Source organism: Miniopterus schreibersii (assembly GCF_964146895.1).
Source record: "Miniopterus schreibersii genome assembly, chromosome: 1".
Classification (NCBI taxonomy): domain Eukaryota; kingdom Metazoa; phylum Chordata; class Mammalia; order Chiroptera; family Miniopteridae; genus Miniopterus; species Miniopterus schreibersii.
This window is the reverse complement of record NC_138101.1, coordinates 23,238,440-23,263,853: the sequence shown is the minus strand read 5'-3', so window position 1 is coordinate 23,263,853 and position 25,414 is coordinate 23,238,440. Positions and strand designations below refer to the sequence as shown.

Genomic DNA, 25,414 nt, shown 5'->3' with positions numbered 1-25,414 from the left:
TGCTTATTAAAAATCATGGGTATCAGAAAGTATAGATAAATAAAACATCACAAATAACTTTTAATACTCATCTTAATGAAGAGAAAGGTGCAGTGAATTTGGAGGAAGTGGACAAGGTTTACAGGTAAATCCAACACATGTTAACTATGAGCTACCACACTGGGAAGTGGCTTGATCAGAGTCACAGTTTTCCCTTTAATAAAATGGGAATTTAAAAACCACATCTTCCATCCAGGATTGTGGTGAGAAGCGAACGGGACAATGTGTTGCTGGCACTTGGTAAATGGAAACTACATATTCACACTCATTTAATATACTGCGTATGTCCCTTTTTGCTAGGTAAGTGCAAGTTATTTTAGTTTCAACTTTTCCATTGGCCAGCTGCCAAAGACTAAAATAAGTTTTATTTATTTTCTTTTTCTGGCCACCTTTGGATAAAAATCTCACATAAATGAATCAAGTCAATAAACAGTGTAGCTTGCCTAATATATGTCTGGTAAGAAACATCTAAAAACAGGAAAAAAAATTATGATCTTGGATAATCTCTGATTACAAAAGAAGTTAATGGCATTGAAGGTAAGCAAAACTACATGTGTTTCTTATATGATACAAATTAAATGGTGTCTACTAAACTCTTATATCCTAAGTCTAAAACATACTGGTCACCTATTTCAAGGAAGGCTATCCCATATTTTCCTTCATGTACTCAACAAATATTTATTGAGCTTGCATAATGTTCTGGCCCAAAGTTGGGCATGGGGGACACAAGGGAAGACAGGGCAGACCCCAGGTCTCTCCCTCTCGGGAAATGCTCACAATAGGTAAAACCCACAGGAAGACCAGAACTGTGCACAGTGTGGCTCACTGTCATAGCACCTAATGCACACCCATCTTGAGTTGTCAGGAAGGTGAACTAAAGACGTGCTCTGAACACATTCTACAGAGCACGGAATACAGTTCTCAAAAGATTAACGATCAGAGTCCTGAAAAAAACAACTGCTGAGTCATCAAGAATGATGCCGATGTTCTAATTAGAACACAGGCTGCACTTGATAACTGCGTAATACATTGCGGTAGCCTCGAAATCATTCTTTAATGCTTATAAAATACAAACTGAAGAAATTTGTTTCTATTTGCAATTAACAAAACCCATCTCAAATGCCTACTTTGGGAAAAAGTGGTTCTGTTTCTTTTTTTAAAAAAAATATGTTTTTACTGATTTCAGAGAGAGAAAGGAAGAGGGAGAGAGAGAAACATCAATGATGAGAGTCACTGAGGGGCTGCCTCCTGCACACCCCCTACTGGGGATCCAGCCTGAAACCCGGGCATGTGGAATTGAACAGTGACATCCTGGTTCCTAGGTCGGTGCTCAACCACTGAGCCACACCGGCCAGCAAAGTGGTTCTGTTTCAAACGGACTCTCCCAGCTTTTCAAGGGGCACAACACTGCAAATACTGCTACAAAGGACAGGTTATGAGACCATCCAGACATTAAGCATTATACCAGTAAGCAGCTTATTTGTTACTGGAGCGTAATATAAACATTAAAGGTAAAATTTTGAAAGGATTGCAAAATTTAGTTTACTTTACAAGTCACTCAATTCAGGAATTCAAGTCTAATAATTATTCTAGAGTTTAGGGGAGGGCAGAGACACTATCTGGACCTTGAACACAAGGTTGGGGTATTCGTGCCTAATCTCACGGGAAATCACTTTATTCTTTGCAACAAAAGATTACATCATCATCTCATTTAGCTTGGTTTATACAGCTGCAACAGGCAACTACGATCACAAAATTACCTACTTTGTGTCCCTTTTAATTTGGCTCAATCCTGTTTTCCTATGTGGTTTCCTTGATCACTTTCTGGGTTTGACTAGGTGTTCTAGACAAGGGTCTATATGCTTTCATTTAATCTCACATGACAACTGTTTTTTAACCTAAGCATGAGATCAATTTAACCTTGACCATAAACCTGTTACTGATGTCATTTTTAAAGTTTTCTTTTTAGAGTTGCCTTGGCAAAAGCAGGAACATTAATAAACCTTCTGAAGTCAAGAAAAATTGACTAAAATAAGGGGAAAAGTGAAACCTGAACCAAAAGGGGAGTTTCATATGAACAAAATAGTGATGGAACGCAAATTGCCATCTTAATATCCACCAAATGTTTGAGGGGTGCTCTGCATTGTCCAGAATGTGTGAATTATAAGTCTGTTTAAGCCACTTGCCTTGAACATACCAAAAGAAAAGATCGGAAGAGCTTCAGAAGGCCTTTGCAGACTAGAAATTCTGAGAAATTGGGCCTATCTAGGGCTCAGCAGTGCTGAGATTATTCAGTACAGCTCTGCGGCAGTCTGCTCACCAAACTTGTCTCCTTTCCCTCCTGGGCACACAGCTAGGCTACATTTCCCAGGCTTATTTGCATTTTTTCTGTAGAGTACAACTGAGTTTTGGTCAATGGAGTGTGGGTAGAGTAATAGATATCACACCCAGGCCTGCCCCTGAAGTCTCTCCCAGGCAATTCTCCATTCTCTCTGAGTCTCCTCCCCACTGGTGCCCAGGAAGACCTTAGAAGTCATGTGTTGAGGGTGGAGTCTCTATTAGCTGGGGTCCCTGAACTATTGCCTGGAGCAGAGTCATCTCCACCCTTCCCTGCTGCCAAAGTTGGGCTACACGAGAGTGAGAAATACATTTCCATTGTATTAAACCACTGAGCATAAGGAGAGACATGGCACCCAGCATTACCTTAATTATTATAGCTCTCCAGGAGGGCTTTGTCCAGAAAATCCCTGTCCCCAAATGCAAAACTGAACCCCTGGGCACAGCTTTTTCCCTAGGTCTGGCTGGGAAGGCAGCAGGAGGGAGAAGAGAGAAAATCTGGTACATTCTAAGCAAATGGACCCATTTCTATTTTCCTTCTTACATATCACTTCTGTTCTTTATACTAAAAAAAAAACCTGACACTAATGAAATAATCTATAAGCATGGAAGAGAATCTATGGCAGTTATCTGATATCTTGGAGTCCTTTTTGATTCATTTCTAATCTGTCTCACAGGCCAATCTTTGCATGACCATTCTTGTTGTCTGGAAATTACGGAGTTTCTGGATTAGAAGAAACCTAAAACAATAAAATAATCTAGATAAGGAACCTGTCACAGCACATATCTGAGGCTTCTACATTTGAAGAGGGCTTTCCCATGTTTTACTTTTTGCTGTTCAATAACTAATCTCCAGCCACCCATCTCTGTCATCTTAATGGACTTGTCCACCACATGAAAACCGACCCCACCTAACCCGTGGCTTTGGCCAGGCTGCCTCCCTCCTCCAGTGACTCCCACAGGACTCCTCCCAGTGCCTCTACCTGAAATCAGGCCCCTTCACCCCCAAACTGCCTTTCCCACTGTGCCTCCCACTCAAGGTCCTCCCCACTTTTATAAGTTACACGTTTAAGATGACACATGATCAGCGAACTGTGAAAACTGGCGATACATGAACAGAATTTAGTATAACCAAATAAAACGAAGACTAAAGTTACTCTGACACAGGCAATGATACGTGTAATCATTGTCGTGCTATGTGGTAATTATGGAAAAATGACTGTAATTAGTATTTCTTTTGCACAGCGAAAGCACTGTATTGCTGCATTTCTTGTCAGGAGGGTGGACAGATAACTCGGAAAGAGAAATTGCTGTGGCGTGGCTCTGAGAGCTTCTGTATCCAGACTGGAGTGGGGTAAGCAGCCAGCCCCTTGCTCCCCGATACTCCTTGAGCAAGAAGTGCTCAGGGCCAAGCGTTCCAGAACTGGGACCCACAAAATTCCAAGAGTAATAAGAGCCTCCTGGCACAGAAAGACCTGGGTTCAAATCCAACTCGGCAACTCGCTAGGCAAGTTATTTAAGTATTCAACATCTATGCCCCTCAGTGTCCTCCTCTGTAAAGTGGGGACAATAATACCTACGCATCATGGCACAAGAGTACAAGATATGCATGTAATAGGCTTGGCACAGGCCTGGCGTAGAGCACATTACTGTCATCTCTTCCCCTCCCAGAAGGTTTCACCCCAGCTCTGCCCACAGGTGGGAATCGATGGGTCAACTATTGGCTCGCGTCTCCTCCCACGTGTCCTGTCCGTGGCTCACCCTCGGTTGGGAGTTGGGAGAGATGAAAGGACAGAAGTGAGAGTATGAGATGATGTCAGGCCTGTTGGAGGGCAGGGCCACATGGGCGTAGTCCCTAAAACTGGGGATGGGGAGGAAGGAAAGGGGGGAAAAGGGGGGGAGGGTGCCAACAAAGCAAAGGGAGCAAGAAGCTCCAAGGACATCTCGGCTGCACTGCAGCTGTGCCCACGCTGCCTCTGGTCCTGCTTCCCTGCCAAAGTCTAGTTTTCCTTTACCTCTTGCCAAGGCTCCTGTCTCCCTACCTAACTTGCCATCCTGCAGGCGATGGGGAAAGGCTAAGAGCTAAGAGGCCCTTTGCTATCCTAGAAAGGGGAGGTCAGCACTGAATGTGGCTAGTTAGAAGTCTGGCTTGATCTCCTATTAATTTCACATATTGTTATCAAACACCCCACACCAGGTGCCGAGCTAAGCCCACACCCCTCAGGGGACTGGGCTCTGCCGTGGGACTGACGCGATCTCAGATGTGGTGTGGATTACCTAAGGCTTCGTGAAGAACACGAGTTCTATGGGGCAATAACTTCCAAGATCTAAATGAGTGACTTGGAAAAGAACTTTGGAAACACAGGATGTACACAGTAAGGTGGTAAGTTAAGGATGGGCATAGCAAGACAAGTGTAAAAAGCATTTCTGCTTGTCTTTGGCATGGCATTTTATTCAAATATTTGTGTTTGGTGCACAGCAGAAAGTAATCAAAAGTCTCCATTGTCAACAGATGTCATTTCCTCAAAAGTAAACCTAATCCCATTGCTCTTGTGTATAAAGACCATGCTGGCTGCCTACTGTTCACTTGATGCTATTATAACTTTTTAACATGCTATTCAAGGTTGTTCTCAAACTGATCTTTCTCAAACTGATACCCAGCCTTCACCTGCAGTCTGTCCCATTTCATCCTAGGCTCTGGCCACAATTCCTTTCTTGAGCATGCAAAGCCCCTTCAGATTGCCGAGCACTTTCACTTGCTTGCTGCTCCCTCTGAGTGACTTGCCTTTCCCACAAGCCTCTCCCCATCTCTTTGTGGCCTACCAAACTTCTACTCATCCTTCAAAACCCACCTTAAATATTACCTTCTCTCTGAACCACTTCCTAGTAGAGAGTGTATCTCCCACCTCTAGGTCCCAACATTCTTTGGCTTCCCTGTTTATCATACATCACCAAAACTGTCCAAGTTCCCCACCAGGCAAAGGGGCTGTCTTCTCTGTAAGCCCAGCTCTACTGCAAGGGCCTGTCTTTGGTGAGTAAATTGGTAATGAAACAAATAACAACTGCAAAGTATTTGGAAGCCAAAAACATCAGTTTTGAAATTGCAGTGGACTTCTGGTTCACTGGGAATTTTGTAATTGTCGTCACTGTGAGTCACATCTGAACCATTTTCTCAGCACCAAGACCAAAGGTGGGCTCAGGTAACCATACCAGGGAAGGATCACCTGACAGGTTTCCAGTTCCTCCCTGCCAATTACTGTCATTTCATTAAGTTCCTGAGGGTCTGCGGGATGAGGGGGTGGGAATTAATGGAGTCACTGTGTTCCTCTCTAAAGGACTGGTTGGCCCCAAAGGAGGCAGTGAAGTCTCTGGGTTCTTCCCTTTGATGTACCACAGGACACACAAAAGAGAAGGGGGCCGGGGGGACATACATCCTTCTACTTTACCGGGTATGCAGCTGAAATACAAAATGCAGTCTTATTCAGAGGCATGGGCAACGTGTTCTTGAGGCCAGAAGCTCCGACAGGGAACGGATGAGACTAAAGGCAGAGCCTTTTCATCTTTTGTAGAAAAGGAGCTTTAACTAAAGGAGAGCTGCAGTGTTCAAGCAATAAAGTCTCGTTTCTCCATTCTGTGGCCTTTCTTTATCTAATGTCGTGCTTCCTGACTTTAATGAGTGTGCCTTTGATTTTTAGCTTTAGTTTTGTTATTTCCTTTACATCTGGCAGCAGAGTACACTGTGATACTAGCACATCGAGAAATGCACGAAATGACACTTGAATTGAGTCTTCTACGGGGCATATTAAACATCTTGAAGCAAAATTTTAAATATCGTGTGTGTGTGTGTGTGTGCATGAATAGCTTGAGATATAGTAATTTACATGGAGTTCTCCACTGAAACTAGAATCCAATTTGTCTTTGTACACTCCCAGGATTATGCAGCCTTCGCTACAAACTAATTTTCGTTTTCTTCCCCCTGAAAGAAACCCCAGACCCATTAGCTTTAATTCCCCATCCTACCCCTCCACAACCCCTAGCCATTAACAACCCAAATCTACTTTCTCTCTCCATAGATTTGCCTATTCTGGGCATTTCAGATAAATGGGATCATATAACATGTGGTCTTTTGTGACCGGTCTCTTTCACTTAGCATAACGGCTTTGGCTCATCCATTTTGTAGCATGTATTGGTAGTTAATTCTTTATGCGGCCAAAGAATATTGCATTGTTTGAATATACTACATTTTATCTGTCAATTCATCCAGGGATGGGCAGCTGGGTTGTTTCCATCACTTGACTGTTAATGAATAATGCTGTCGTTAATATTTGTGTACAAGTTTTGGTTTGGACAAATGTTTTCATTTCTCTTGAATCTGTACCTAGAAGCATAACTGCTGCGTCACACAGTAACTTAATGTTTAACCTTTTGAGGAATTGCCAAGTTGTTCACTAAAGTGGTTACAGCGCTTTACACGCCCACCAGTGATGTATGAAGGTTCCGATCCCTCCACATCCAGGCCACACATGCTGTCTTCCTTTGTCATGACAGGCCTTCCAGTGGGGGTGAGGTGGTATCTCACTGTGGCTTTGACTTGCATTTCTCTAAAGACTAATGAAGTTGAGAACTTTTCATGTTGTTTTTATTGACTATTTTTATGTCTTCTTTGCAGAAACACCTATTCACATATCTTTTCCCATTTTCAATTGGATTGTTTCCATTTTTAATATTGAGTTATAAGGACACAAGCATTTAATTTTTATATAGTCCTACTTATCTATTTTTTCTCCTGTTGTTTGTACTTCTGATGTTATATGCAGGAAACCATTGTCCAATCCAAGGTCACAAAAATATACTCCTGTGTTTTAGTCTAAGAATTGTACAGTTTTAGCTCTTATTTTTAGGTCTAGGATCCATTTTGAATTAATATAGCATTGTCTGAATACACGTTGATTGATTATACACATGTTATAAACATGTTAGTAATTTCAAAAATTTTAAATTTGGAGTGTTCTTCCTTCTTCCATTCTTCCCCAATTTACTACATTCCTGCCATGTGCAAGCACCGTTAGGCATGGAAAAATGTATGAGTCACTGTCACTATGTCAAGGAATTTATAATCTAACAGAAAGTTAAAACAGACAACCTCGTGAGTAGTGCCATGTGTGAGACAAATCGCTTGCTCTAGACAAAGCCAAAATACTTTCAAATCAGAAACAAGAGGGAGTAATTGAAATTAAGGTTGTCACTGCCACAGGCACTAAGAGGAGGAAGGAAGCACTGAATTCAGGCTGCAGATAGAGGGCACCTTAGTGGAAGAAAAGGCGCCCAATGCGTGGGGTTAGCATTCAGAAAGAGGGAACGGGCAGGGAAGGGAGCACCCAAATGGCTGGAATGAAAAGCAGTCAAAAGCACGAAAGTGGGGCAACACCAAGAGAATCACAGGAACAGTGATCATGCTCTGCGGCTAGTGCAAAGGGGTGGCTCAGATAAGCCAGACAGAAACACTGCTCCCAGACACTGAGCGATGCCAGGCTCTAGGCAAAGGGCCTTCAGTCGGGTCCTGCCTGGTGGGAAGGGGCACTGGGAATGATGAAGCCGTGTTTGGGAATGCGAGCCTCGTGGCAGAGTCTCTAGTAGTGTAAGGACAGGCATGTACAGAGCTAGTCACTCAGCCATAAAGTCTCAACTTTCTATTTTTCTTTTCATTCACTCATTCTTCTTCCCCTTAATATAAACAGGGAAGTCTCACCCTAGCCAGTCTGGCTCAGTGGTTAGAGCATCGGCCCTTGGACTGAAGGGTCCCAGGTTTGATTCTGGCCAAGGGCATGTACCTCGGTGGCAGGCTCCGTCCCCTGCCCTGGGCGGGGCACGTGCAGGAGGCAACCAATCGATGTGTCTCTCTCACATCCATGTCTGTCTGTCTGTCTGTCTGTCTGTCTCCCTCCCCCGCCTTTCACTCTCTCTGAAAAAACAATGGAAAAAAACCCTCAGGAAAGGATTAAAAAATAATAATTTTTTTTTTTTTAAAAAAGAAGGAAGTCTATTTCTGAAAAAGAAATCATTTATAAACTGGGTCCTTGATGGGATATTTAAGAAAAGGTCCTGTGGGTAACTAAAGGAAAAATTTAGAATGAACACCTGAGGCAGGAATTTTGCACACTTCATTGTGGGAAGCCAGCCCACCCAGCCTGACAGCCCAGTAGACACAATCAAAAAATGGTTTATTAAGGAAATACAATTAGGGAGCTACCGAACCCTCTTAAATGCACTCGAGTCCGAATCCTGCCTGTAACTTCACAGGCCAGCAATGGGATGGGCTCGTTTCTCTACCACCCAGGCAGTCCATATTTAAACCCGTTATTTATTTTTTTTAAGTCAATCAGTCATTCTAACAGATGTGTAATAAATTTGTGCAGGAGGAAAGAAATTAGGCCTGTGATTTAAATGAGCAGAAGTTTAATATTTATTAAGGCACAGATTGATGGGGGAAGGAAATTACCTATTTTGAAGGAAGTGGTTTTATTGCACATGTTGAGGGAAGTGGTTTCTGAATGATAATTATTCTAACATAAATTTCAAACACATTTTTTGGAAGCATCAAAACATACTCTATAATTGCCCTGCTTGGTCTAAGCCATGTAAAACTATGTGTTAAGAGGAAAGAAGTTATAACAAAAAATATATACTTTTAAATAGATAAAGTATTTGCAAAGATGGATGGGCTTGAGACTGTTTCAAATGCACAATGCTCAAATGCACACAAGAGTCTTGTGTAGTCACTTGTAATTGATGCGAAAGCAGTTTGAAGGAAACAGTAACCCCACATACACTGTGCTAAGAGTCCTTCTTTGGAATAGGAACCAAGGGCTGTTTATTTGGTGACAATTCAAAAAATAAAAAGGCAACACTGGGAGCCCATTCTGCTCATCCTGAGTCCCACCAATTCTCCTTCCATGTTCTACATCTGTTTTCATCTTTCCTACCAGAAGGCTGTGGGGAATAGTCAGTGCTTGCCTAAGTTCCCACCTAAGCCAGGCCAATCTTCAAACAAAAAGCAGCTTTTCACTGGAGATCTCTAAAAAAAGAGTGGGCTGAAATGTCCTCGCTTGAACTTAAAAGCTTAATGAGTCTTGGTGCCAAAGAGCTGGAGACAGGCCAAGTCAGGGAGGCCAATTGTGATCTGGCAGAAAGACAAGGGAGAATCCTACACAGAAGGCCTATCAAATTCTTAGCAGCTGCTAAGGCCAAAATCAGTAAGGGCAAAAGGACCCAAGTTGGCTGAGATTTGAATGAGCATCTGGGTTAGAGAGAGAGCTCTTAACAAAGGGCTCTAGACACACTGGGATCTACCACCTTGGGTCTCCATCTACTCATCTCCTTTCCGGATCCAGGCTGCTCACCTCCCCCCACCCCAGGGGTCGCCAACAACTGTGGTGCCCATACATCCCAGTTAGCCAAGGACAGTCCCAGATCTCATTCAGGGTTCCAGCATCTCAGCTGGTTAATACTCCCTTTCACTCTCAAGAGTCTCATTTGAATGACAAACTATAAGCCACTGGGTCAGACTAATCTCATTTCTTTTTCAACAGTGAAGGGAAATATTGCATGTATAGTTTATGTTAGATAAGGTCTCTTAACAATAGCCTGTTGTTAAGCAAGAGCCAGACCTAAAACAATTAGGCTGAATCAATGATCAGTTGACTGGCAGCTCCCAGAGATGGCTATTAAGGTCTCCAGTGCCTCCCCCGTGCCAGTGAGGCCAGCCTTTTCTGAGGCCCTGCTCAAGCTGACCTCTGCCAGGCTATTCAATACAGGTGACAGCTGGGTGGGCTGTCACCCTGCCCAAACTGAAACCATGACCTTTCCCAACAGATAGAGGACCCTTTCCAGCTTTCATCAAGGGCCCCACCTTGCTTGTCATTAACTACTGAAACGATGAGGTCAGTTTTTAGTCTTTCTTTCATCTTTACCCTATATCCTACCAAGTGCCGCTGAGTTCTTCAAAAGTCCTCTCATTCCCACTGCTCTGGAGATCAAACCCCCAAACCCTGCAACAGATTACAGTGCCGCAGCAGCCTTGTCCCTGCTGGTTCCTCCTCTCTGCCCACCCTCATCTCACACCACTGTCTCCCATGTTCTACATTCTGACCAAACAAATCTTGCAGTGCCTCCAACACACAGCACTTTTTTCTGTCTTGGGGATTTAAACGTGTTGTTCTTTCAGTCTCATACGTGCTTCCTCCCTGCTTCCATCTCTCTTCCCTCTTTCTCTGGGTAATTTCTACTCTTCATTCGTGTCTCCACCTAAATGTCACTTCTACAAAGGAGTCTGAGGTTTACAGCCCACATGGAGTAAGGCTTTAGATTCCAGATCTGATCAGGGCACCACTGTGGCATGATTTTGCTGCTGTGTACTAGTCATTTTAGCAACCTACCACTCCTGTAAGTGGGTTTTTAAAAGGGTTCGTTGATAGAAGGAAGAGAAACCCTCCCCACTGTCAGGCAGATCGTATATGCATATGCTAAACACAGCATACTTGCCCCAGACCTTCCCTCCTGCCTGTGTTCCTGTGCAGGAAACCCTTCTCTTTCCCTCATTCTATTCTCTTCTAATGTAAAATTCACTTGATGTAACATCTCCCCAATAACTGCCTCCCAAACTATAAAAATCTCCCCTTGTTTACCTTATTAAATCTTGGCTATTAAGTCTCGGTCACTTCTGCTTTAACTCATACACAGGTTGACACCGTAACAACTGCTTTACCCATGTGTTCAATCCCTGAGCACATTACAAAACTCTTGAAGACCAGAGATCAAGGCTTGCACTTCCTTTTTACGCCCCTCGGTGCCTAATCTGGGGCTGTGCAGGACATGGCCAATATCCAACAAATCCTCCATATGACACAATGTCTCCTTGCAAAGCTGCGCTATCAACTGCCAGCCTATCCTTGAGACTTGCCCGTATCTGCGGCACACCACGTCTCATGTGAAATCAGGACAAGAGTCCAAGACGCGCCCTCCCTCTGAGAAGCTCATTCATCAGCGATGATGTAAACAAGTGTTTGCCAACCGATTTCTAATCTTCAGAAAATCATTTCAGCAACATAAGAACCGAGACAAAAATCCACTAAGGCATTCTTTATTGGTCACTTATTTACAGACCAACATACTCAGACTTTGCACTCCATGAAAATGTGTGTCTGCAGAACAAATCACTCAGTTCACCTCTGGGGCTCCCAAGACGGCCCTGCCACGGGGCATCTTACACATAAAGAAAGCAGATACTTCCAGCCCTCAATCTCTGTGCCTTCGGGGACAGGCCCATTCTTTACATAAAAGTGTGTGTGTGTGTGACAGAGGGGAGGGAAGGGAGGAAAGAAGGAGAGGAGAGGAGACAGAGTTGGAAGATAATACTGAGGATGACAGCTAAGACTGGGAGAAAGTTAAGGTCACTGGTGACTAGGGAGAAATCTCACTATTGCTCTTGACTCATGCAATAAGTGTTTGTAACGGATGTATTATGTGTCCCACCGGTGTCCAGCGAGGGAAATTCAAAGAGAAATAGAGGGGTCTTCAGAAAGTTTTCCATCTGGTACAGGAAGCAGACGTGAGACAAAGAGGTGAAGTTAAGTGCTGACAGTAGAGGTGCTCAGAAGCCAGACAGGAACCCAGCAACTCTGCCTGGAGGGTCTGGAACAGCTCCTCAAAGAAAGAAACCACAACAGACTGCAGGGAGCGGGAGGAAGTGACATCACCACAGAGGTCAAGGTTACTGTTTTCAAAACAATCACTCTAGGCCTCCAGCCCTGCCAGCCAAAGCTCATTACATACAGATGACTGAGTCTGTAAGGGACCCAAACTTTCTTGCCCAGTGTTTGATCACAGGCTAGGCAAGAGAAGCTAGAAAGTAAAATCCCAGTTCGTTCATCCTGTGGCTTGTTGGCAGCCCTAGGGAGAGAGCTGATGGGCACACAGTGACACAGAGTTCTGTCGACTATGTCATATTCATAACTGACTTTGGGTCTATATCCAACAAGAATGATGAGAACAGCTAGTGACCCAGAATGCCAACCAAGAGCCAGGCACTGCTGAGCGCTTTATAGTTTTCTCTCACTGGAATCTCTCAGGGATCTGATGGGGCAATAATTTCCCCATTTCGTAGACAAAGGGGAAAAAGTTAACATTTAAGTGTCTGCTATGTTCCAAGCACTAAACAGAGTTTTATACACATTACCAATTCATTTAATCCTCAGAACACCCCTATGAATTAGGTACAATTACATCCATCTTTATAGATGAGGAAACTGGTGCTCAGGGAGATTAGGTAACTTGCCTAAGGACACACAGGAGGCAAATCCAAGATTTGGACTATCCACTAGGTTGAACCATCTGAAATCACATTTTCTGACTGATTTGGTCTACTAATATAACATTTTCATAGGATTCAACCTAAGGTTCCTAAATTCAGTCACTTTTCACTATGCTGTTCATTAAAGGATTTGCACTGGCTTTTGTTATATATATAACATATATAAAGCAATTATGGCAAAAGTGTAATAACTGTATTTAGTGGCATGGCATATGGTAATCCCTATGTTACTCTTACAATGTTTTATATGTTTGAAAATTCTAAAATCAAAAGTCTGGGTGGAAGGGGAGGAATATTATAAACTCCTGAGGAAACCTTTTGTAAAAAGTTATTTGATTTACCCAAATAGCATTTTTGTACTGCCCAAACTCAATTACTTAACTTTATGAGGATAAACAATTTACATCTAAAATTAATTCCATAGTACTTATGGGCTAACAAACATTTTCTATAAAGGGTTTGATAGTAAATATTTTAGGTTCTATGATTCACATACAAACTCGTTTTGTTTTATTTGCAACCCTTTAAAACCGTAAAAGCCATTCTTTGCAAGAAGGAAGGTCAGTACAAAAACAGGCCAAGGGTCACGATCGGCCAACACCTGATCCAGATGGGAACTCCAGAGAGGTCTATCTAAATAATAAAGTCATAGCCAGGGAAACAAGTCAGAAACTTCCCTTTCTGGAATTATTTTGAAACAGTCTGATCTGGGTTCGAGGAAGTAGAGGCCCTAGAGGACCGTCATCAGCGACTGTACGACTCTACAAGAAGGGCTTCCTGAGGAAATGGTTCTGCAGCCTTCCTTTTGAACCCTGAAGCCCCCGAGGACATAATCAGTATCCAATTAACATTTCTAACAGCTTGACAATCGTCACTGGTTTGCAGCTTTGTCACATTTTGACCCCAGACCTTTAATGCTCAGCGGAGGGCTCACATCATTGGAGCATTGGCCTCCCTAACTTCAACTACACACACTTGGCAAAAGCAACAGAGGAAGAGGGAGATATTACAGCAAAAACACATCCACTACAATTCCATTTGGCATATACACTCTTTTGTACTTGCTATTACTGTAAGCTACACATTTATGCATAAGTATTACTGTACACACGAGGGAGCATGTGTGAAGCCATGGGCATTGACCTTCACAGGCGAAGTAAGAGCTCCCAGGGTGATGTGAAGGCTAGTGAATTTCCATCTTCTGTGCTGCCTGCAGGTGCCAGTCTTTTCTCTCTCCTGTGGCCATCGTTTTTAGTGCGGGGCCATCACTCTCATTCGTCTCCATCTAGTTTTGACGGTTCAACCTAAGAAAACTGAAACCTATGCCCGGCACTAACCACAGCCTCCTGTCCTCTCCTGCCCTCACTCTTATAGGACGTGCCCTCTTATCTGAAGGACAACCAGATCTTTGATGCTTCCATTTTCCAAGACCACCAACCCAGTGAGACCCAGTGGTTATCCTCTGTACTGCCCTTCTCCCCACACTCTAGCTTTTCTGGCACCAACTCCGTTCCACCCCCACACCCCAACCTCTTGTTTGATTCTCTCATTAAAACCCAACTCTACACACAGGACAGCGGGGAACAGCAAAGCTAAGAAATCAGACTTCTGCATTCAAATCTTTCTTATCTGTATAACCTTAGCCAACTGTGTAATCTTCTGTGCCTCAGCTACTTCCTCTGTAAAATGGGTATGGTAATAGTCTTCATAGGCCACACAGGTAAGTTGAGAACCAGTCTGGTAAGAAGAAAACCAGGCCCCTGCCCCAAAAGATGCCCTTTAATTTTATGAGAACTATGAATTTTTTCCAGACTCATAAAAAGCTCAGAAAATTTTTAGTGAACAAAAACCACGGTGTCCCTCTACAGTTGCCACCAACATTTAGAGCCAATCCAACTCAGATAAAGAGAAAAGTCTTGTTGAACAAAAGGAAGAATTCATTGACGCCATTCACGTAGATTTCAGTTGGGGGCCTGTATTTTAAAACGTTGCTACATGAGTAGTGGTTCCTTAATCACCAGCATCCAAGAAACTCTCTGGTTCTAGGAAGTGGCACGGCCTTAAGCATTCTTTTCTTTTTTTTTTTAAATTGAATTTATTGGGATGACATTGGTTAACAAAATTACATAGGTTTCAAGTGTACTCTATTCTCCAAAGACGAGTGTTTAAAACCTGTGTGGATCCATTGTCTGGAAACTCTCACTTTCCTGAGACCCTCCAAGCTGAGCGTCCTGCCTTTTGGCCCCTGCCATCAACCACGCCCACACCTGAACAGTGCAAGTCCCCCTCCTGGCCAGATTGGTCTCTGGAGACAAGTCTCGAAAAGACACCTGCTAATCACAGTCTGCAGCAGCCCAATATGCAGAGCAAACCCAGCCATGTCCCCGCCCCTGGTCAAAAAGAAGAGAGAAATCTTCCAGTGTTCTCAGCCTCAGTGCCCGCAGCTCCGGGGCACTTTCGCATTCGCTCTCATCTGGTTTCTCTGGCTGCTGACAGCTTTGTCTCCACGGCTCTGGCTGGCAACATGCTACCACGCTACTGGTCTTCCCTGCCTCGGGCTACCAGCGCAGTTCATCCCACCTCAGCGAACTGTGCCAGGGCTGTCTGCTGGACTTGACCGTGGGCCTCAGGCTCCTTCAAATCCTCCATGCTTAGAGGACTTAGACAATAACTCATTTATCTTGGGTTTCACCCTGCCTAGCCAGTACTTGTCCACATCCTGTCAGATGGCCAGTTCCCTCAGTTTCAGCCCCAGGCTGTCAAGAGTCCAAGCCCTTTATTTATTTAAAGAGGCCCCTGCTATAATCTGTGCCTCCGTGTTGTCTAACCATACTATTTCCTAACCATGGCCTGGACTGAAACCTTATCTCTCCACCTCTATACAGCCCTAACATTCATTAATGTGTTTGCAAAAGGTCAATGGATAGTGGCACTGCACAAGTGAGAGAATCCATCCCCTAACTCAATGTCTGCAGCTAGGTAAGAAACAAATCCTGCGTGTGCCAATGTCTTTAAGTCCAGAGCCTTGCCTTCAGATGAGCCTGCTCAATCCAAAGTCAGGCAGGGGATATTACCCCCTGATAAGATTTATTCATGGGGATGGAGTGGAGAGGTGGATGCCTATAAGAATCTTTGGAGCAAATGTTAGGTAAACAAAAATTGGTACCAAAGACCCACTTCAACAGATTAAGGGAGCCCTATGGACATAAATTACATCAGATTCTGGCTAGTGCGTTAACACTAGGAGAAGGCTAAGCCCAGAATCACTGGAGAAGCAGGTGCTAGAATACAAGGGGTCTGGGCTTGTCCCTGGTGAGATGCTAAACCAATTACAGTGCACCTGTGAGACGAGCTCCAACTTAGATTTAATCGAAGAAAAAGATCTGGCGAGGGACGTAAGTATGAGAAGACTTCACAGGAAAGAAGGCATGAAAACAGCTAGCAGGGGATAGAAATTTCTCTTCGAACAAGGGCAGTGGGGAGCAGGGGAAAAAAGATGCTGACATGAAATGTGTTGAAAGGTGCTGCATAGTAATCAACATTTGTATACAAATGTAGTTTTTAGGGCACCCTATCCACACGATCCTGTTGAAATTCACACACAAAAGTGTATGGCATAGGCAATAAAGTTTTGATTACAATTTTAATACGGGGGGAAAAAGAGGCTAGAAGAGGTTAACTCACTTAAGGGGTGAAGGAAGGACCTGAGTGTCTAGTTCTCAGACTCCCAAACCCAAGCTCTTTAGCTACACCGGTGGGTGGGTCCCAAACAATATTCTGAAGTTGCTGATATTACAGTGCATTCTATGTGATTCCATTTACATAAAGTTCAAGATAAGATAAAGAAGATGTTATGCTGATAGAAATCAGAACAGTGCTTTTCTACAGGTGGTTGGGATTGACTGGGATAGGACAGGAGGGAACTTTCTGTTCTCTTTCTTGATCAGGGTGTAGGTTACATGCATGGAGACCACTTTCAAAACTCATCGGGCTGTGAATTTCGGAGCTGTGCACTGCATGTCTATATATCTCATCTCAATAAAACAAAAATCAGTACCGAAATGACAGAACCTAGTCAGTAAATTCAAATGTTGACATCTGGGTTAGAAGTCTATGTCTATCCACCTATAAATCCTAAGGTTCTATCTTATCTTGTGTCCAGAACTACTTCACAGAAAGCTCTTGGATCCGTCCTCACAGCAGCACCCTGTGACAAAGCCAAGGTCCCAAAGAATGAAAATTAACACTGCAGTTATTGTGCATATTTGAATTTTGCCTACTGCACAAATCAAATACATTCAAACCAGTTCAGGGGAGCAGGCCCAGTGAGGAACATTGCCCGGTGTGCTCCCAGCTGCGGCGAGTAAACAGGAGCGCTGTTTGCACGTGTCACAGCTGCCTTTGTATCAAGGGGAGAAAAGCTGCTACTTTTACCACAATTCGGTCCACATCCTTCCAATTACCTGGGCCCAAATTCTCTCACTGTGAAAGTGGGTGGGAGCTGAGAAGCAGCTACCAGATACTCCTTTATCTGGTCTGAAACTGCCACAGCGCCCACCACCACCTACTGACACTGGCTCCCTCACCTACTTACATTTACCGCTTAGCCCAGTGACTTTTTTTAAATTTTAGATTCAAACTGATCAAATTCAAAACAAGCCCCTGGAAGTTTTACCTACCAACTGAATAGCACTAATAATGTTTCTTGAATAAAAACCACCTGGATACAGGCTATACTCACTCGCAGAGAAGGATTCCGTTTTCTAATCCTGTCCGAAAGTCTTTATCACCGAAGCTCCTGCCAGTTACTTGCTGTAAAAGAAAAAAAGAAAAAGAGAGTGCATAAATTTTTCTTTTTTAATCAGGAAGCACAGTGATTATATATATATATATATTTATGAGCCTTGAAATAACTGGGACATTCTAAGAATGGGGAAAATCTGTTAGGTCTGAATTTCCTTGCCATGTGTAGTTTTGCTTAGATCAGCTCATCTTAAATTTAGACCATTTCTTTGAAATATTTTTTCCTAGCTACTGCACCTTTAAAAATATCTGTTCTTCCTGATAAGGATGTTACTTTTGGGGTTTGGCCAGGTAAGTCAAGGCCACAGCTTCTTTCATCCCAAGGATCCAATCCACACACTTTCAAAAAAGCCTCCACAAAGTACCACCTAAGAATAAAGTATCTATTTGTTAAAATGTTAAAGGGGCAGAAGGGCAAGACACAGACTCCTAACCTTGAGAGACTAACATTAAGACAGAAAGATTAAAGCTAATATCCATAATGATATGATGTAAAAGAGGAAAATAAAAGCTGGGAAAAAATGAACTGTGACAGCACAGGACTGGGGGCCAATTCTGATGCCTCTGGCCCTCAGCAGCCCTTTGGCTTAGGCACTAGGGCACTCATTTGTTCACTCAGTATTTTTGGATCATCTACAACATGCCATGTAAATATGCATACTATAAACTCTAAAGCAACCCCTAAAAGAGCAAAATAAAAGTTATAGTTAATAAGCCAAGAAAGGAGATCAAAAGAAATCATAAAAATACTCTAACAATAAAAAAGGGGGGAAAGGAAAAAGGAATACGGAACAGATGGAATAAGTAGAAAGCAAACTGCAGTACTGTAGACTTACACTTGACCATATCAATAAGTGCACTAAATATAAACGGCCCAAATATCCCAAATTAAAAGACAGATACTGTCAAACTGGATGAAAAAAGCAGGTTCCAATTATGTGATGCTTATGAGAAATGAACTTTAAATATAAAGATAGAAATAGGTTAAAATAGAAGAATAGAATATGACATACCATGCTCGCACTAATCGAAAGAAAGTTGGAGTACATACATTAATTTCATCCAAAGAAACTTTTAGAACAAAGAATAATTCAGGGTCAGAGAAAGTCATTTCATTTCATAGCTCATCAGGAAAACACAACGATCCTAAACATGTTTGCACCTAATAAAAAAACAACAACAAACTTCAAAATACATAAGTCAAAATAGATGGGCCTACAAGGAGAAATAGACAAATTCACAACTAGAGTCAGAAATTTAATATCTCACTTTGAAAACTGACAGAATAAGCAGACAGAAATCAGTAAGGACAAAAAGGAGCTGAACATCCCTATCAACCAGTTGACTTAACTGACATTTCCAGACTGCTCCAATCTACAACAGCAGAACACACATTTTTCTTCTTAAGTTCACAATGAACATCTATTGAAATAAATCAATTTCTGGGTTAGGAAACAAGTCTCCACAAACTTAAAAGAATTCAATTCACAAGAAAGTATGTATTCTGACTGACCACAATGGAATTACATCAGAAATTAACAACGGGAATATCTGTAGAATAATCCACAAATCATTTTAAACTAAATAACACAATTCTAAACAACCCCACTGATTAAAGAGGAATCAAAAGGAATTTGAATGTATTCTATAGTGAAAGAAGATGGCAATATAAAAATGTATGGAAAGATGCTAAAGTAGTATTTGGGGAAATGTATAACACAAAACATCTATGTCAGAAAAGAAGATCTTGAATTTATGAATTCTGCTTCCGCCTTAAGTGAATTAAGCCCAAATTAAGCAGAAAAAGGAAAAAAATCCTTTTATTTCAGAGTTGAAATCTATCAAATAGAAAGTCAAAAAGCAATAGAGAAAAATCTATGGTATCAAAAGCTATTTCTTTGAGAGCAAGAAAATGATAATCTTCAGCCAGGTTGATAAACCTTCGGCTAATAAAATTGATAACCTTTGATTTTTTAACCAAAAAAGAAAGACAACTATTATCCACATCACGAATGGCAGAGATGACATCATTTCAGAATCTACAGACATTAAAAGGATAACAGAGAAATAGTATAAATAAATTTGTGGCAATAAATTCACCAACTTAGATGAATGGGAAAAATTCCTTGATACAATCAATCAAATTTCACTCAACAGAGAAATAAATAACCTTTTCTCGCACCCCACTTCCAACAATGCCAGGCCCAGAAGGCTTGCCTGGCAAATTATACCGAATATTTAAGGAAGAAATAATGCAATTCTACACAAACTCCTCCAGACAACTAAAGAGGAAAGACTACAATTCATTCTATTTGGCCAACATTACCCTGCTTCCAAAACCAAAGACATTACCCCCCCCCCACACACACACACGTTATCTCCTCACGGTGGGAGTCGGATGTGATTTTTATTTTCTTCTTAAGAATTTTCTCTATTTTCCTAAAACTTTCTACAATTAGTACATATTACTTTAATCATCAGGAAAATGGAACAGATGTTTTTGTTTGCTTTTTGAAAGAGCAGTCTAAGAAAACCAAGTTGGCCCCAACTCTTCCTGTAAACCAGAGTTCCAGTTCTATTCCAAAACACCCTTTTTCTTACCACTCCCCCCTAGGAAGGCAAGTCCCAAGCCAATGCATCGCACTGCCCGGAAAAAGAAAGAAGGAAGGAAATTCCTTTGTTAATATCCTCTTATTCTTATTTGAGGGAAGGTGAGAAAAGGGGTTAAAAAGTAGCCCTTTACTGTTTGCAAATATCTAGCTTTTTTCCCCAAAACAAAGAAATTAAGAAAGATGCCCTTTAAAAAGCTAAAATTTTAAACACAGACTTGAAACACCTTAGCATTTTCTCTCCTGAATCTATTAGTCCTATTGTATTCTTAAAACATCACTCATATTTTCTATAAAACTAACCTCCATTCACCGAGAAGTAATTAGAAGGTTTTGAAAACATTTTCCCCCAGGTATTCACATTTTTGTTAAAAGTATTATGTTTTAGTGCAAATGGTGCTAACATGGACGGCCCAAGATAGTTTAGCTACATTTGTTACAGAATCTCTGGCTAACTTAACCCAGGCCCCTCTCCATTTATTGAGCAATGATGATAAACTGGGCTTAGAGATAGAAACTCAAAAGAGACACGACCACTGTATGCAGAAAGCTCACAGACTGTGAGAGAAAGCAGAAAGGCAAAGAAAGCAGATGCCTAAACTCTTACCATAAATACAAGGTAACATAACTATTTAGATTATAAGAAAATATTGGTGGTCCAGAGACCACTTAAAAGGCCCGTGTACTATTTAAAATCATCCTGCATGTGATGCATAGCCACTAAAAAATTTCAAGTACGGTTGATTTAATAATCCAGTGTCAGCGTGCTAATCAAAATCCTCCAAGATATAGTTTGATTAAACTCAATTTCCTAGACTTCCAATTCTGGAGACAGAAATAGGCACCATATATTTGGAGGAAGGTGCTCATTCCCACCTATGTTCCCCCTCCTTTGCTTCCTTCCCCGTTTCCTGTGTCCATCCATTAGGTCCCAACAACATTCACACTGCTCTCCACTGATCAAATGCCATCCATTCTTCCAAGTCCAGGTCATTGAGTATAGAGGCACCTCTGGATCTTTGTTAGGAAGGTTAAATAGCTGAATAGACTCCAGACATTCAACAAGGGCCATGCCACTAAAAAGTCTGGTCCTAAGACCAGTGGCAGCAGCATCTTCACCTAAAATTAATGCTGAAAAACAGACTCTCATTCCTCCCACCCTCTCCAAGACCTACTTAATCAGAACCAGCATTTTAAAAAGATCCCCATGTGATTCATATGTGGAGTAAATTTTACTAAATTTACTAAACTAAGCAGTAGCCACAATTTAGAAAGGGAGGGCCTTCCATTGGAACTGGGATTTCTGGATGACCTTTCTCAACAACCCCTCTCAGCAACATCTTTATGATGTGTTTACAATATCACAAGTGTCCATTTAACTATAAAGACTGCTAATTACTGTTCCCTTCATGACAGTATAATCCATTACTATAAAAAACAAAATAGCTGCCAAGAATCAATCACCATCAGCCAAGTTCATGAGCAGGGGAAGTGAAAAGTGACCACCCAAACTCCCCACTAACCTTCCCACCTGGATCCTGACTGACTGAGGACTCTCAGGAACCTTTCAGACAAGACCCTGGCCAAGTCATCACCTTGGGATCGCTCTCCAAGGACACAGAGCAGGATAGGAAGATTAGTAGGGCTCTGAAAGAGAGCCTGAGATGGGGACGTGGGATATGGGGTGGGTGGGGAGAGAGCCCAGGTTCAGGAGCACTCGGGGGTAGCAGGGAAGAGCAGCATGAAATGCCAGGAGCACTTTGACATTCCCCTAGATTCTGCTCTCCACACCTGGCTGATCCTCACCCATCTGATCAATTAATCCCTCCAACTCCATCCTTGCAATTGTTCAGCTTAGTCACACTTGACCCTGATCTTTCACACCCAAGCATACCCAACAAATACTGTGGTTCGCCCTTCAGAATTTAGCCAGAACCCAACCCCTCCTCCCTGCCTCCACTCTAGCACCATACTCCATCACCTTACACCTAGATAAGAGCCTCCATGCTTCCACCCTCGCCTCCCTCTGTCTATGCTCAACACGGCAGCGGGGGATCCTGTAAAGCTAGATCTTGCCACTACTCCACTCAAAACCCCCAGTGCCTTCCCATCTCACTCACAGCAAAAGCCAAAGTCCCTAAAGGTATTAAACATAAAACAAACAAGCAAAACCCAAACAACAACAAAACACTAAAAAACTAATTGGGGCACATGGACAACTATGAGATAACATCATGATTTTAAGGGTGGGCATAATGAACTGCACACATCTCCCCTCAAGAGGATCCTCAGAAGTGCTTATGGTGGCAATTATGTCACAAACTATACCCCGTGTGCCTTTCAGGAAAGCCCAAAATCAGATCCCCCCCCCCCCCGCTTTATGGTTTAGGGTCAATTCACTTCCATTACTAATCAAAATATTGTTGGAGGGATGTGTAAGTGTCTGATTAAAATACTCAGTGAATGGATGATTTACCAAAACCTTAATGCTTTGAAGGAAAATAAAAGAGCTCATGTACCTTAGCAATTAAACCAAAAGCAGAAGCAAGAGGACATTGTGATGTGTCATCACAGTATTTTATGCAAGTAATTACTGAGGAAGCTCATCTCTATTTGATTTCCTTCCCCATAGAACTAAAAGGCAATTGTTTCTGAGTTTGTCCATGTCAATGACACTGCTTTCAACCATTCAATTAACTGCAATATGAAGAAGTAACAGAGACTAATAAGGAAAACCACACAACTTATGGTACCATTTTTATGATGTGTTTATAATGCAACACATTGTATAGCACAATGCTATGCTTCCCTAATTACTTCATTACCATTGTTATTATGTAATTGCCATAAACAGGCAAAGACTGCCAACAGTCTCTCAGCCTGATCATTACCATTTAAACAAATTTTATTTCAGAAATGTTTTCATTAAGCTTCAGTTGTTGTTTTTTTTAAAGCAATCTGGTGGATACACTGGTCTACTAATAAACTGAATGACTAGAGAAGATTTTAACTAAATTTTGGAAACTTTATTATAATGATGTTAAGAAGAGATTCTATTGGCTGACAAAATACTGGACTGTGGATTCAAGCAACTAAAAAACACAACAAAGTTTGTAGCTTTTTTACTTAACTTTTGAAAGGCATGGATATTTTCTCTCAATTGTTGTACAAAAACAGGTACACTTTTCAGAAGGTCGTGATGTCCTCCTATAAACACTTAGTGAACATCACACTTCTTCAAGTCACTGGAAAAGGTTTGGGGTTCATTATGCCCACTTATCTTCTGATCATATTTGATTTACTTACCAAGAAGAACATTTTTACATATTTTATACCTGAATTGTAAAATAAAGCAGAATAGAATTGCTCTTATTTTTCACATTTATTGAGAATAAATTCACTGCTATTTCTGTCTCCTTCGTGGGGTTGCTAGAAATATCAAATCAAGATTCTATTGAAACTCTTTGTAAACAATTATAAATCATACTCGCCTGAGTCAGAATGAGCAATCAACCAATCAATCATCTATTGAATCCTATTTCATGCCAGGCAGTGTAGTAGGTGTAAGACCAAAATAACAAGGAGATCTGGAGCCAACTCAGTAAGAATCCAAAATCCAGGGGGAAAGATAAAACATTACAATACAGTAGGTGTTAATAGAGAAATATGGACAGAGATCTACAGGACCATGAAAGAAGCAATGAACACAAATTGCATGACTAAAGAAATGGTTGAATGATAATAGTTCACATTCATATACCAACTGCCATAGCCCTATCTGTTCTAAATGCTTGCCACATATTAATTCATTTAATCTTCATAACAGCCCAATGAGGTGGTCCAATTATTATCATCTCCATTTTAAAGTCAAGGAAACCTAGACACGAAGAGGCTAAGTAACTTGTGCAAGGACACAAAGCAAGTAAATAGCAGAGCGTGGACTTGAGCCCAGGTAGTATGACTGCAGAGTTCATGCTCCTAAGCATGATTCTGCGCAGCATCTGAGCAAAGGAACGAACTCTCTCTGCCCAAAACAGTCAAGGAAAGCCTTTGAGGGGCTGACATTTGAGTTGGCTCTGAAGGATGAGAAGGGATTCCCCAAAGGAAAGAGATAAAGTAGGGCACTGTAGGCAGACACGAAGACCTAGACAAAGGTTTCTTTGAGCAAAGAGGAAAAGTTCTAAGAGCTGAGCACAGGGGGCAGGCAGGGAGGGAGAAGGGGGTGGGGGTGGGAAATGAGGTGCCAAATAGGCATGGCCCAGATGGTAAAGAACCTGTATGTCAGAACTATGGCTTGTACTTGATCCCGAAACAAAAGAGGTACCCCCTAGAAGATGGGGGGAAGGGGGAATTCTTCCAATCATTCTCCCCATTTTCCACTAATTCCCCATTCCTAAAGAGTGACTTTTGCTTGGTGCTCAAAATTATTTCCTCCTGGACTTTCCCACCATGTATTACAGCCAATGACTTCACTGGTGGGATCACAGTGGGATTGAGACCATCTGGCCCAACTTCCCATTAGGACTGCCCCCCAGCACTGTGCACACCGCTCTATATACCATATCTACACCTACCTTTTCATGCCAGCTCAAAAGGAAAAATATACTTTCTCTTTCCTCTACCAAGGCTCTGGGTCCTATTCCTTCCCATCCCCAGGTGCTGCCTTTATCTCAACCTCACCCCTCGGTTCATAGCATCCTTCATCTCTCTGCTGGTAGCATAGCGAGGTCCCTTTTCCTAAAAACTCTAATTCAATCCAGCCCCTTTAACCACCATACTGGTTTTCTCCTTCCTTTCACAGTCCAAACTCCCTCTGCGAGTACCCTGTACCCACTACCCTTATCTCCTAGCTCAGCCACCTACAAGCTGTCCTCTTTTAATTCACTGAAAATTCTTAAAGGGTTAAGGTTGAGGCCCATGATTTTGACTGTCAGCCCTACCAGGATAAGCTAAATCATAAACAGATTAATGAATTTCTACCAACCCTCAGCTTCCCTACTTACAAAATGGTAATTGTATCTGCTCCAAAGGTTTGCATGAAGAGTAAATGAACTAGTATATGCCAAACCCTTCCCACAGTACCTGACCCATAGTAGGAGCTCAATACTGGCACTGTCAATATTGGCAACAATGCTAGAGTCGGCATAGATTTCATCCCGGATTCCTCTTTCCAATACTCTCTGCATGTCTTTCCTCCCTGATTTCATGACACCATGCTTTACTGGTTCTCCTAATTCCCAATAATCGCCATACACTC

The 25,414-nt window shown here is 42.1% G+C and overlaps 1 protein-coding gene across 6 annotated transcripts in view; it reads right to left on the bottom strand.

The window, feature by feature from the left end:
- LIMCH1 (LIM and calponin homology domains 1) overlaps window positions 1-25,414 on the bottom strand; it is a 299,516-nt gene that overhangs the window by 166,309 nt on the left and 107,793 nt on the right. For all 6 annotated transcript variants that reach the window (XM_081146873.1, XM_081146868.1, XM_081146866.1 and 3 more), the window contains exon 2: window positions 17,487-17,557. In XM_081146873.1, coding sequence (XP_081002999.1) covers window positions 17,487-17,557 — 71 coding nt within the window. The remainder of the gene's footprint in view (window positions 1-17,486; window positions 17,558-25,414) is intronic.